Source organism: Drosophila montana, unplaced genomic scaffold (assembly GCF_035044405.1).
Source record: "Drosophila montana isolate Dmon_TW-CO22-7 unplaced genomic scaffold, ASM3504440v1 contig_402_1, whole genome shotgun sequence".
In the NCBI taxonomy this organism is placed as follows: Eukaryota; Metazoa; Arthropoda; class Insecta; order Diptera; family Drosophilidae; genus Drosophila; species Drosophila montana.
This window is the reverse complement of record NW_026998739.1, coordinates 3,836,563-3,850,333: the sequence shown is the minus strand read 5'-3', so window position 1 is coordinate 3,850,333 and position 13,771 is coordinate 3,836,563. Positions and strand designations below refer to the sequence as shown.

At 45.2% G+C, this 13,771-nt stretch overlaps 2 protein-coding genes across 2 annotated transcripts; one reads left to right on the top strand and one right to left on the bottom strand.

Annotated features, from left to right (window-relative positions):
* On the bottom strand, nt 1–2,456 carry Nepl4 (Neprilysin-like 4). Its single transcript, XM_064698137.1, has one exon. The coding sequence runs from the start codon at nt 2,073–2,075 to the stop codon at nt 123–125; it is 1,953 nt and encodes a 650-aa protein (XP_064554207.1). The 5' UTR covers nt 2,076–2,456; the 3' UTR covers nt 1–122.
* A 4,363-nt stretch (nt 2,457–6,819) lies between these two features.
* On the top strand, nt 6,820–10,995 carry slam (slow as molasses). The gene is made up of 2 exons (XM_064698033.1): nt 6,820–8,541; nt 8,815–10,995. The coding sequence occupies exons 1-2, from the start codon at nt 6,820–6,822 to the stop codon at nt 10,684–10,686; spliced, it is 3,594 nt and encodes a 1,197-aa protein (XP_064554103.1). The 3' UTR covers nt 10,687–10,995.
* The last annotated feature ends 2,776 nt before the right edge of the window (nt 10,996–13,771 follow it).

The following is a 13,771-nucleotide window of genomic DNA, read 5'->3' as shown; positions in this document are numbered from 1 at the left end:
TTACTTAAGCATATTTTTATTTACAATACTTGATGGCTTAACTAGTTAAAGCTATACAGACAGCAGTTACGATTGTATACAGAAGCAAGCGTTTACACTATATGGTATACATATACTTGATGCTACCAGAATCGGCAGCGCTGCACGGGATTCATGGGCGAGCCTTGGGCGCACTGGAATACCTCTGCGAATTCGGGCATCTGCGCGAGCGCATAGTTTAAGCGCTTGCTGCCCGTATCATGGAATATGTCCGCCTCCTCGCCGCAAAAGAATTGCGCGAATTGCAGAAAGTACAAGCGCCCATTGTTGCGCCTCTCCGCCGGCTGTTGCATGTAGGTCTGCAGCGCCAAGCGTGTGCCGCTGATGTCCGCGGCACGTTCATTCAGCATGAAGACCTCGCTGTCATTGAGACAGTTCACCGCATCCACGTAGCGGTCGTTCAGCAGCAACTGATCACTGTAGTCGCGCATAACACCCTGGGCATCGTAGTCCACGAAGTAGGTGTCAAAGGCGTGCAGCATCTCGTGGCCCAGTGTGTTGGCCAAATCGCCGTAAAGCAGAGCTGGCCAAAACTGTGCGTCGTAGAAGGGCAGCTGCACATAGGCATAGGGCATAATGATAATGCTACCCAGACAGTAGAAATACGGCGTGGCATCAATATTATCGGTCAGCCCGGGTCCATGATGATTGAAGCTGTACCACAGCTGACGCATGCTGGCATTCGCACTGCGCTCCAGCTCCGCCAGATGCGCATAGTAGTGCAGCAGACTATGCAAATGATTCTCATAGAAGTCACCGCCCACCCGCCAGTGCTGCGCGCAATCCACATAAAACTGAGCGCTCGCGTTGGTCGGCATGTTGCCCAGATTGAGTCGCAAACCGTGCACCTTGGCCAGCAGCGCTTGGAGCAGCGGTGCCTCCAGGCCAAACTCATTGCGACGCAGCTGCTGGGCGAACTGGGATTTCAGCTCCTCGAAGACGCCAAAGATGACGCGCTCATCCGCGGCACGCTGCCGGCCATAATAGCTGTGCTCGTATACGAAATTCATGGGCAGGTAGAGCGTTTTGCGCATGTGCCGCACACAACTCGACCTGGAGCTGGATTGGCTGTTGCTCAGTGGATTGTGGGGTAGCTGCATCAGATGCTGCAGGAAACGCGCCCAGCTGTACAACTGCAGCAGCCGTGCATCGGTCCGGTTGAGAAATGCGATCAGTTGGCGCAGGGCCGGCAGATCATCCACCAGCAGCTGATGGCTGCCTGGATATGTGGCGCCCAATTGCAGCTGCAATGCATGCGTCCAGTTTAGTTGTGGCAGCTCCTGCTGCAGTTGCTCTAGTGTATAGTTGCGCAGCGTCTCCTCCTCGCTGCTGCTGTTTGGCGGTCTAGCCATTTGCTGCAGTGTTGCCTCCAGTTGCCCAAATCGTTCGCGCAACTGCGTCAGATTGGGCAGCAGGCCGTGCGTGTGTCGCCTTAGAGCTTTGTAGATAATCATGCTGAGATTCAGGCTGAGATTGTAGTTATGCGGCTGCACGACCAGCATATGCTGTGTGGCATTGTGCTGGCTCACCTCGATCTTCACATAGTGCTCGTGATAGCCATATCGTCCCAGCAGCGCCAACAGCTCTGCCCAATGGTTGCTGGCCGTGTGCGGCAGCTGCTCCAAATAGCGGCGCAGGCGCGGCTTACCCAACGCCCTGCAGCTCTGATAGTAGCGCAACAGCTTCGTATACATGGGCAGCTCGTGCTCCGGCGCTTGTGGCTCAACCAGCAGACGCTCGAACAGCTCCACATAGCGTTGATCGATGCGTGCGCCGCTCAGCGACATGGCCGATACGCCGGCTTCATGCACCGACCGCCAATTGCCGCAGGCGTACTTATAAAAGTCCTGGCACGCATCCAGCTCGGGCAGCATATATTGCTCCAGCAATTGGATGTGCCTCAAATTGATATCCGTGCTGCAGGGTGTCGCCGTGGATGTATCGGCTGCCGTAAGGCGGCAGCTTTTGTTAAGCTGATTGGTGGGCAGCGCCTTGGCGCTGGCCAGTAGCAAGCAGAGCGCCCAAAGGCGTGGCATTTTCACTTGAGCTAAACTTTTCTTTTTTGCTTAACACTTTTAATGAAATTTGTTGTTTCTTCAACAGATTTGTTTGGTTCTAGTTTTTTATGCTGTGCACTGCAGTTCGGAGCAGCAATTGTTGTTGTTGTTGTTGATGTATTTGGTTTCTTTTAGGCGCACACATGTCAGAAAGGTGTTACAAAAATATTTCTTTGTATATTTTTGAGTATTTCACAATTTCCGTTTTGATTTGCAGAAAGTTTCGTTGCGCGTTCGCCGCTTGCTAAAAATCAACTAAAAACTCGTTTCACGCGTTTTCAATTTTTATGTATTCGTATTTAATTCATTCGACACATACACATTTATGTATTTACTGAGTGTGTGTGCGTGTGTGTGTACGAGTGCTTGTGTGTGTTAAATTCTTGCAGCGCGCTTTTTACAATTTTTTTTTTTTTTGCTTGACTTGCTTATCAACGTTTAAATACGTCTTTTCTTTTAGTTAGTGTGCGCCGGGCTTATCTATGATACACTGCAAGAAATGCACGTGATTTAAAAATATATTAAACAAATATTTTCCCATTCGAGAACTTGGTTACCTATGTTGAAATATGTAAAACAACTGCTTGATAAATTAACTAATATACAGTTAAAAATCTGGCAAGCTTGAATTTTTATTTTGTGTGTATCTTCTAGAATTTATTTTTCAATAAAATAATATTATAATATTATATCAAAGCTTCTTTAATTAACGAGCTAAACAAGCTTATTATATTGTTCAGGTAACTGTTTAAAATATAATAATCTTGCCGAACAATCAGACTTAATCGTTTAGCATAGTTTTTGTCTCTGCAATTCGCCTTTTACCCTACTTCAGCTAATGATCAGTTTATACGATCAGAAAAAATATACATATGCAAATTTTCGTTTGGTAAGGTTCTCAGCCCTTTTTTTTGTTGAGCAGAACTCACAGCTTTATTTATGCCAGTGCAGCGCGGCTCGGCTTGAATTACAATTCGAAAATTGTTTCAATTCATGTTTTAGTTATTAATTGTCATCAGCGTCGCCATCGTTCGGCTGCCGCGCCTGATAAGGCATTGAATTAACGGATGACGCAATTTGGCGTTGCAATTAATGAGTAACCCCAAGCACGAGAGGTTCGCACGGGGGTCAGAGAACCGGCAACCGCTGCGATATGCTGGCCATCGTTAATGCATTTGGTAAACATTAACTCGAGCCGATTCTTTGTCTTCTTCTTTGGCGAGTGGAGAGGGGGCCCGGCCAGTGGCCACTGCGCATTGGACTCTTGACTCCCCAGCTGCCAGCAGCGAGCGGCGAGTGGCGAGTGTCAAGTTGCGAGAGATGAGCTTGATGGCAATCGTTTCCTTTGTGCCGTCGTCGACTTGTGACGTTTGTAACACTCGCCCGCCGGCTTATCAGGCCCATTAGTGATCCCATAGAGCACAATTTGTCGTTGACTGATTGTTTCAGCACCATTTGTGCTTCTTGCGCTAGTATTAATTAGTTTCCATGTGAAGAAATCAATTTCAAATAACAATTCAAATTTGATATTCATAATTTAAACTCTTTTAAGGGAGTACTACTCCCTATCCCAGTACTCTAACCAAATGCTGTATTAGTCTAATGAGTATTTAAATGGATATTTAACCGATATTTATTTCAAAAGTTTTATGTTCGATTCACATTCTTAGTAAATTTGTCATTAGACTGGCCGAATTATTGGGTATGGATATTTTAATTACTTAGTTGAAGATTTTAGCTGGCGGTGCGATTTGTTAAATAGATTGGTCGTATGTATTTCCATATGCAGCTTTATGATGAAATATGCATATTTATGATCATCAACATTAGGCGAATAAATTTATCATATGAATATTTTGTATAGCTACGAAAGTGCATCGATTTCAGAGAAAATTAAAGCTTGATTAATCGAATTAGTTGTGTGGTCTATCAACAAACTGTGCTTGAGTTTTTATTGAACGATGATTTTTTATGTATTTCCTGAAAATATTCATGGCCTAATCATTAAAGCATATGCTTGATTTGCTTATAATTGATTGCATTTTAATTAAATCGCAATTTGTGGCATTTTCACACACACACACACACACACGCACATCCAAAGGCCAGGTCAGCAAAATTGACAGCGCATGAATTAATAACCATTTTTTAAGCACGCAATATTTTTAACGAACATTAAGTCCTTGTCAAAGACAGTTAGTACCGAAATAGTATGCGAAATATTTGCAACTACTTAATGTATAAATACTTGTGATAAGCTGCAAAAAGGATAAACAAGTACATATGCCTTTGTGTGCACACAGTGTATGACAAAGTGAAAGCTATACAACAATTATTTATATTAAAAATTTTACTTTTTCGTCACATATTTCATAATGTGCTGGTGTAAAGCAAAGTGGCAAAGAGTAAAGCGATTTTGAGCGCTGTAAAGCAAAATTTCATTTTAATTTATTAAATTATTAACACGAGGAAAACGTGAAAATTAATCTCCACATAGCGGCTATATCTCTCAGCCGTGAGTGTGCATGTGTGCGTGTGCGTGTGTGTGTGCATCCATGAAAGTGCAAGCATGTTTAAAATGCTGTTAACGGTTCAATGGTAGCCCCATCCATGCCCATGCCATGTCCCTTTTCATGTCCTTGCCGAGTTGCCTACATCAATGCATCGGCAGCTGCGGCTGGCAACGCCGCCTTGTCGAAGCGCGATTTTCATAATTCAATTACGCTTGGCAAGTCACGAAAGGAATGGAAGAGTGCGGCTCTACGAATTGCTGATCATTGCCTATCATATCCCAGTTGTACGTGTTGTAATCCGAAGATCTTGCCAAGTCTAGATTCAGATGACTTTTTAAAAACTCCGATCTGTACGCATAGCCGTAGAGAGACCTTTAGTCGAGAAGCTTTCCTCTACAGTCTTCAAGGCTGGCAGCAAAAAGTCAAGGCGTCCAGGTTAGCTAAGGCTGCGTATGGAAAAGGGTATACAAAGTTGTGCCTCACGATTCAACGGGCAGCGCATAAAAAGCAAAAGTAACTTGCAATTGGGCTGAGTTCGGGCCGCGCAAACTGTTTGCCTTGTTAAATGCTCACTTACGCATGCACTCGGCATACGGCTCCCTGTTCCCCCCGCCATATTTCCAACCGTTAACCCTGGTTCCAAAATAAGTTGTAACCTCCATGCACTTTTTGCGATGGGCGCAAAGGGGAGCACTAAATGCTTGCGGTTGGCTCTGCATCTTAAAGTCAATGAATAAGCGCGCTTATACTCCAAGCCCCACCTTCTTTGTTTGGCTTGCTTTTATTTTTTTTGGCTCTCAAGTTACTCAAGTAATTCAATTTCCGGCGTCTGTGCGCCATAGAAATGATATTAAAGTTATTGAAAGCGAGGCAAACAAACAAACAAACAGACAGACAGTCAGACAAAGAAGTGGTACAGCAGAGGGAGAAAAATATAATTTGAAAAACGTGAAAAACCTTTTACCCATTGGGTTTTGTTTGGCAAATTTGTTGTCTAGACTAGATTCGGTGGATGCAACTTACCATGCGTGGAAATATGCCACGTGGCTATTAGCAAATTGAAATGGTCGAATTTAAGGCCCAAACTCAGTCGCAGATGATGATGCAGTAAACTGCGCTGCCACCAACTCACAAATGTCATCATCAGCATTCAGCAGCAATTCCTAAACTTAACACCTGCTGAATCTCCTCTCGTTTACAGCTTTGGCGCCGATTTGCATAAGGCGCCAAATGGCGATGCCAACAAAGTTTCAGCTCTCGCGGCGACATTGCCAGCTGTCCCAAATCCAATGAAATCAAAGCTCAACCCAAGTGCTTTGCCCAGCGACAAGTTAAAATTTTCGTATGTGATTTTTATTGTCGCTCACAACTCTCTGGGGTCTAGTTAGTACTCGCATTTTGTGGTGACTCCTGTCAGCTCTTCGCAAGCTCTTTGGGAGCACTTTGGCACTGGCATAAAGCAATTCGTTGCATACTTTTGGGCACATGTGGTATACCAAATATTTTCTATAATATTTTCATACTTAAATACGCAAGGTCGTTTACTTAGTTAACCTCCTGAGCTTAAAACTTCTTTACAAGAATTCACTGTATCTGCGAGCTAAATACTTCTTTTAATTATATATATAAAATTACATAAAATATTATGTAGTATAAATATGAACACGCATATAACTTAACGTTGATCTTGTTAAGGATCGAGGTGCCTGCTTTTGTAACTGTCGCAATGCTTGTCATAATTCCGTGCCTAAACCCCTCATAAACTGGCAACATCTTTGTTCATCCTTAAAATACTGTCCCTTTTATTATCATAATTTTAACGTAGGCCAAAGTGCCGTGCTCATGTGCCAAGTCAACGAGCGCAGTCTGTTAACTTGATTAACGTATTGCCGATGGACACTTCTAGATGATATTCCACTTACCTGTTGCCTTTTTCACAGCCATCCGCAGGTCAGCGAATTAGAGGCTTCCTGGAAGGTACGCGCCGCTAATGAAATCTAGTGAAAACCCAGAACCGCAGCTGTGCCTCGATTAGAAGACCTGATGCTGGCCGGATTAGCGGGTGCAATAAAATTTGCATGCCGTTTACCTGTGGCCGGTTAAAAGGCGCCGCACAAGCGACACCGCTCACAGTTACAAACTGCAACGTCTAACGTGAACAACGCAAATAACAAAAAAAAAAACGAAAATTAAACAAAAAATATTTCAATATGGTGCTAAGCAATTCCACACCCAACAATAATCACAAGCAGAACGAGCTCGTCATGGACACGGCGACCATGAACAGCGCCGATCTGAGCGAGCTGCTTCAACTGAATGCGGAGATTGAGGAGCGACGCTCACGCCACGCCCACTGCGATGTCAGCGATGGGCGTGGACTGCTGCGTGCCACAATGACGCGCGAGGAGCTCTTTGAGGTCTCCTCACTGGACGATGACCGCTTCCTGACCGCCTTGGAGTACCAAAACTCATACGTGACCCCATCACGCATACAAGTCACCGACTTGGACTTGTCCAGCATTGAGAACCTCATGAAGTACTTTGATGAAGAGGTGCCCGTAACGCCCAGCAAAGATCCCATCGCAACGACCGCCCCCTGCTCTGGCAAGGTGGCCAGCGCCATTGCCAAACTGGCCAGCCAATCCGTGCCGCTGCCCAAGCAGAAAGTCGACAGTTGCAAGCTAAAGATCAACGAGCTGAAACAAAAATACGAACAGCCGCAACTGGCGACACCACAGGCGGTACGTGGCGCCAACAACAAGGCCAGCGGCAAGCTGCCCATGAAGGTCAAGGAAATAGCCCAATTATTCAACTCGAAGATCAATCAGGTAATGCGGCGCGCCGACCCGCCGCAATACGCCACGCTGCACAATGAGCTATCACTTTCGCCGGAGCCCAAGCCACAGCCCAGACCGCAGCAGCAGCAACAGCAGCAGCAGCAGGAGCAGCATGAGCAGCAGCAGTCTATTGATCAAGGGCCCTGCCTGGTGGCCGAGGATGTGTTCCGAGAGCTGAGCGTCAGGGATAAGGTGTTGCTCTTCAATAAGTTTGTCAGTGATATTGCCGCCAAGCATCCCAAATTTAATGAGCATGCGGCCGATCTTAAGGCGCAGGTCAAAAAGCAAATGGCACGCGGCGAGGTGGTGGCCGAGCAGCAGGCCAGCGTCAAGCATTTGGCCCAGGAACTGGAGGCCAAGTGCATGCTGGAGTCGACGCCACCACGACCGGCAACAACGCCGGCCAAATCCCCATCGCCATCGCTGCATGTGAGCACGCTGACTGTGGTGATCAAGCCCAGTCCGGAGCGACATGTGATTGCCATGCCGGGTGGCCGTCTATTGCACGAGCGTGAGCAGTGCGCCTCGCAGAAGCGCAATTTGTCAGCCATACGCAGCGTGCTGCCCACGGAGGCGTATGCGCCGCCCAAGAAGATACGACGCACACGTCAGGAGCGCGCCGGGAATGATAGTCTTCCGTTTTTTCAAAACGAGCCGCTGGAGAGTCTTTTCTACAGCTGGCTAACTGCCGAGAATGGCGTGCTCTTCGACATAACCAGCGTATCCAACAGCGATCAGACCATTGAGATTGCCAGCAGCGACGAGCAGCCGGCCCAGATGACGGCCAGCTCCATTGGCGATATGAGCCAGAAGTCTGCCGTAGAACGTTTGCTCGAGGAGGCCATTGCCAAGCTCGAGCTGGAGAGCAAAACTAAGGAATCGAGCCATGTGGACGAAAAGGACGTGGACACGGCAACAACCCCAACGGCCGTCACGCCCACGCCCCGTAAAATCAAACGTCAAGCGCCGCCAGTACCAGCGCCGCGTCCAAGTCTGGGCCAGACGCAATCCACCTGCATAACATCGAGCAGCTCATCGAGTTGCAAGCAATCAGACGCTGAGGAAAGTGAATCTGGATTGTCTACACTGCCAAAGGTGAGTGCATTGCAATTTTTAGCGGCTTTCTAACCGAAAGCTGATATCGAGTGTTTTATGCGTTGAAATCAAAGTTTAACTGAAATATTCGATAAATTAAACATATGGCAAAAATTAAATTTTCTCACTATAAATAATTCGCAACAAAAAATTCATTGATAAACTCTTTTAAAAATTTCATAAGTCGTTGAACGTTAAAATAGACGTTTTCCACATTTTTTAAATTTAATTTATAATCAATTTGGTTTGAATTTATTTCAATTGTCTGCACAGATAACCAGCGATGAATCCCAGCCAGAAATGCCAGCAACACCAAACGAAGCTCCAGACTTTGACTTTGCGAAGCCCGTGCGGCCGCCGCGTAAGAAGAAAATGCGCCGCACGCTCACCTGGAAGAAGGAGAACTCCATTGTAGAAGCGACTGCCAATGCTGTGACCAGCACCGACTCTGATTCCGACTACAAGCCAGCGGCATTGCAAGCCAAGAAGAAGCCATCAAGTGCAGCAACAGCAACAGCACCAGCACCAGCTCAAGCTGCTGCACAGCCGCCAGTGCCGCTGTCACTGCCAATGCCGGAGCAGAGCTACATTGAGCTGGACAAGTCGCTGATGCGTCAGGTGAACTCGCCCAGAAAGATCAAGTCCGCGTATACCTTGACGGTGATGTCCTCGCCATCGCCCAATGCGGACAGCGATCAGTCGCCGTCGCAGACGCCGCGCCAATCGTTGGATCAGCAGCTCCGCGACAGTTTTATAGATCAGGGCTTTGAGACGTGCTCCAATGATGCCATGGATAACAGTCCGTTGCGTCGCTCCTCGCTTGGCATGGCCCAAACAAAGCCCTCGGGCTTTTCCACCCCTGTCAAGGCACACAACTATTCGAGTGCCGCGCATCAGCAGCTCTTCAGTCCCATTGGTGCAACTGGGCAGCAGCTGGACAAGTCGCGTCGCAGCTCCTTGGCCATGCAAGTGATACGAGAGGATCATCCACTGGACTTGGCTACGTCGTCCGATGCGCCAACAACGCCGACCTGCAGTGAGCGTGAGTTCTTTGCCAATGCACCCACTGTCGAAATGAGCTCATCGCAGCTGGAGGAGCTGCCTCCAAGCAAGCCGCAGTCCAAGTTTTGGATCAGCGCCGGAGATTTTACGGTCGCATTGGACATTGTGCACAATACGCCGGAGCGACTGCGTCTGCTCTACGAGATCTTCACCCAAAAAACCTGGGAAACACGTGAGCTGACTTTCGGCATTGATGGACACAAGTTTTGCCGATCAACTGCTGGCCTGCAGGAGGCAAAGACCAAGGAACTGCCAGAGCGACCGCCTAGCGTCAAGGGCTTCTCGCATTATTGGTTCGCCAGCGGCGATCTGGCCGTGCCGTTTAGCGGCAAGCACATGCCCAGCGAGAAGATTGAACGTCTGTTTCATTTCCTCGACACGGAGCTGAGCACTAGTCCTGATTGCGAGCTGCGCTTTGGCGTCGATCATTTTGAGTTCAGCTGCGTGCCCGAGTTCTGGCACACAATGCCCAAGTTCTCCATTGAGAGCAGCTACAGCATGCTGGTGGGTCTGCAGACGGGCAACAGCAATGGACTGGAGGGACGCAGCAAGTACGCTTGGCCCAGTAACCATTACAACGGCTCCAACAATGCCATCAAGACTAGCGATCTGGACCAGACCGAATTTGAATCGGACAGCTTCAGCAATAACAGCGGTCGGCTCTCGTTCTCTCCGGACCTGTTTAGCCAGGACTATGAGGCTGTGCCGCTGGATGAGCTCTTCGACAAAACATTGCCCGTTGTCCGATCGAAGCCCATGAGCATGCCACAAATGCTGCGCATCCTGCAGCAGCAGCAAACCAAGCTGAAAAGCGTCGAGCAGCGCATACGCAACTACGAGCTGCCCTCAAAACTAACCGAGGCCACGTTGAGGCATTGCCGCAGCAAGCCGGAATATGCCCACAAGCTGCGCACCATTGATAATATCGCCCGCAGCAGTGGATTCCGCGCCTGCTCCATGGAAGAGCTGGAGAGTTTTATGCAGTTTCTTGTCGAGTACGCGGACACCTGTCTGGGCAGTTGCAGTGAGCACATCGAGAAGATCATCGACACACTGCTGGACCAACGCGCCGTAGCGGTTTAATCCAAACAACTTCCAATCAACAATAATAACTTTTAGTTAGTTAGTTAGTTATATAAGCACAAACATATAATGTTACAAATATTTTATTCCTTATCAACTTTTTTAAAAGTTAACACTTGCCAGAGTACGTCGTTAATTATGAGCTTCATTTATTAACAGCTTTATGCATGATTAAAAATGGCCACGCAAATTACATTCAAAATAGGAAGCATTTGTAAAATATATAAATATATAAAATAATTAAGCTAACAATTGTTTATAAACTCCTGGCACTGGCAATTTTCCTAGAATTAAAACTAATATCAAGCATTTTATTTTTTTATTTTTCAAACCGATTGAAATAAAAGCAAAGTCAAAATAATTTATAATTATGACAAATTAGAAAATGGGAATTCTAATTATTAAGCTGCCACTAACTAAGTATATGAATTATTAACTTTTTAATATGTTATTTGTGTGTGCAAATTGTCAAATTTATAAACTGAATAATAATTCTGAGAATTTTTTTTTTGTTTCTACTTTGACCATTTTAATATTGTTACGAAGTGATAAATCGGTGCTAAATGATAACCTTCGGCTTCAATTCGCATTACTTTTCAAAATAAAAGCATATTGAATCTGTAGCTGGTTTTGTTGACCAGCTAAAGTGTTGCCATTGAAAGTGCTACAATCTGCAGTTGAATTGGCCAATTCAGCATTAGTTGTCAAGTAGAATGCTGAATGCATCATCAGCGTCTTTAGCACATTTGCCGTCCGCCCCTCTGGGCGGACGAGGGCTCTCTTGTGTTTGCATTGGGCATACGCCACGTAGTACAAGTAGCATCACGTTGCTCTTGCCGCCGCTTGGCAAAATATTTGCTTGGCTTTTTTGCGGGCAACAAACAAGACTTGTGAAGAGCTTAGCTATGCAGCAACAATGTCCTCCGCCAGCTGTAAGCATTTGCTGATGTGCAATGTGCAGTTGGCAGCCAACTGGGTAACGCCCCCGGACTCAATAACAATTTCACGTTCTAGTACCCAAAGTGCTGCACAAACATGAAATCAAATAAAATCAAATATCGACGGACTATAAAACTGTGACATGCTTTCAAATATGCATTGGTCAGTCTTGGTTGTCTGACCAAATGCGATTGTTATTAATATAACCATGCAACTTATTCAGACAGGGTATCTCCTATAGTATAAATCGTATAAAAAGAATAAATATACATATGTACGGTTTATACTTATTCTTATCAACTATAGACAAGACTTTTGGCGAACAAGATCGAACAATCTACTTAAATGCTCCGCTCACAATTTATTCATCAGTTAAGGAGAAGTTGCGCTACGATGAGGTTCTTCTGGATTTGTTTGGCCCTTGTGTGGTATTTTTCACAGGATTGTCTTAGTGTTTCGGTCCGACGAGCATTTATTGTAATTTAAAGTGTTTTATTGTGTGCAGATATTTCTGAAAAAAATATATGTTTCAGTGCGGATTTACTTCAAATGAAATTCCAGAAGATGAAACCAAAAGTGCAGCAGGAGTTGTTGTTGGCAGCGCCGCTCATTCAGATATTATCAGGTATAGTATATAGTACTTATATATATAAGTGTATGTATAACTTAAAAGTCTATAAAAATGTTATTCCTCTTTCAATTGACAGATTAAAAGAGGAACTAAATGAGATATATGGAATGGTCGATGAGTATATACAGGCCAATTATGATGACAATTCTACTGAGCTAAAAAACTTAAAAGTGGCGGACATTATAAGGAAGCTTATAGATACCAACGCTACCCACACTTTGAGGAGTTTGCCTTCGTCATGCCCACCATATAGAAATGCCCAAATCTAGCCAGTCCGGGCTGGACCGTGATTGCATCCCGAACTGTCGGCGATCTAAACTTCTTTCGCAACTGGCAGGAATATAAGCAAGGTTTCGGGAATCTGACTAATGAATTCTTCATTGGTCTAGATAAAGTGCACGCCATAACTGCCTCACAGCCGCACGAAATCTACATCTACTTTGAGGACTTCTCGGGCAATAAGCGTTATGCACGTTATGATAACTTTTTGGTTGGTACAGAAAATGAAAAATATGCCATGAATGAATTGGGCAGCTATTCCGGAGATGTGGGCGACTCTCTAACACGTCACGCCAAAAAGAAATTTTCCACACATGACAATGACAACGATGCTAGTTCCGATTGCTGATTGTACGGATAGGTGAGTCTATATAAAAACTCTTTAGTAACACATAGTGTGTTTCAAATTTGGTTATGCTTTTAGCAATCTATTCGGACTCTATTTGGGTGGCAAGTACCACAGTAAATTAAATGGAAAAGGTATGTTTTGGGAAAAGTGGCTCGGCTGGGAGTACTCATACAAAGTGGTGCAAATGATGGTGCGACCAAAATGTCCCTGCTCCTATGCAAGTTAAAGGGACCTAGACACCTATATATAAATAAATAAAAGTTTCTTTGATTCTATGTATATTATACCTTGTTCACAAACAGATAAAAAAGAGTAGTCAAGAGTACGCATAACCATTTTCATAAACAGCAACAAATTTCAGTTTTCATATAATAAAATGTATCATTGGCAATAAATGTAAAAAATAAAAGCCGAAAATTGAATACCTTGTTGAATTGTTGCTCACAATTTGCAAACATGAGAGAAGAATAGAGATACTCGCAACTAGCTAGTTTGGGAAAGATATCTTGGATAAACAAAAAATTGCTTTGTAGCCTGCAACAGAAATATAACAGAAGCGTTGCCGAATGCCAAATTGAATATGAGATATCAGGGAGATTTTCCATCTCACCCCCATGCAGTTGCTTGTTTGCAATTAATATTTCAAATTTAACGGTCGCCAAATTCCATTCGATATGTTGGCGGAGTCTAAAAATTTGACCAAAATCGAGCTAAGTTACCAGGCGAACAACAATGTAAGTAGGTAGCCAAAAGTCGGAGACAGCACAATTAAAACAGATTGTGCGCCGGCGCGCCATTGGTCATATATATGTATGTATAATGGCAAGCGAAAATGCATGATGGCTGCTCGTCGCAATAACTGTAAATATCCTTTTGTTTTGGTTTCT

What these genes read in the sequence shown, in the direction of transcription:
- Nepl4 (XM_064698137.1), bottom strand. Translation starts at nt 2,075, where the DNA reads ATGCCACGCCTTTGGGCGCTCTGCTTGCTACTGGCCAGCGCCAAGGCG.
- slam (XM_064698033.1), top strand. Translation starts at nt 6,820, where the DNA reads ATGGTGCTAAGCAATTCCACACCCAACAATAATCACAAGCAGAACGAG. An exon ending in GATTGTCTACACTGCCAAAG is followed by an intron (nt 8,542 to 8,814) that starts GTGAGTGCATTG and finishes TTGTCTGCACAG; the next exon opens with ATAACCAGCGATGAATCCCA.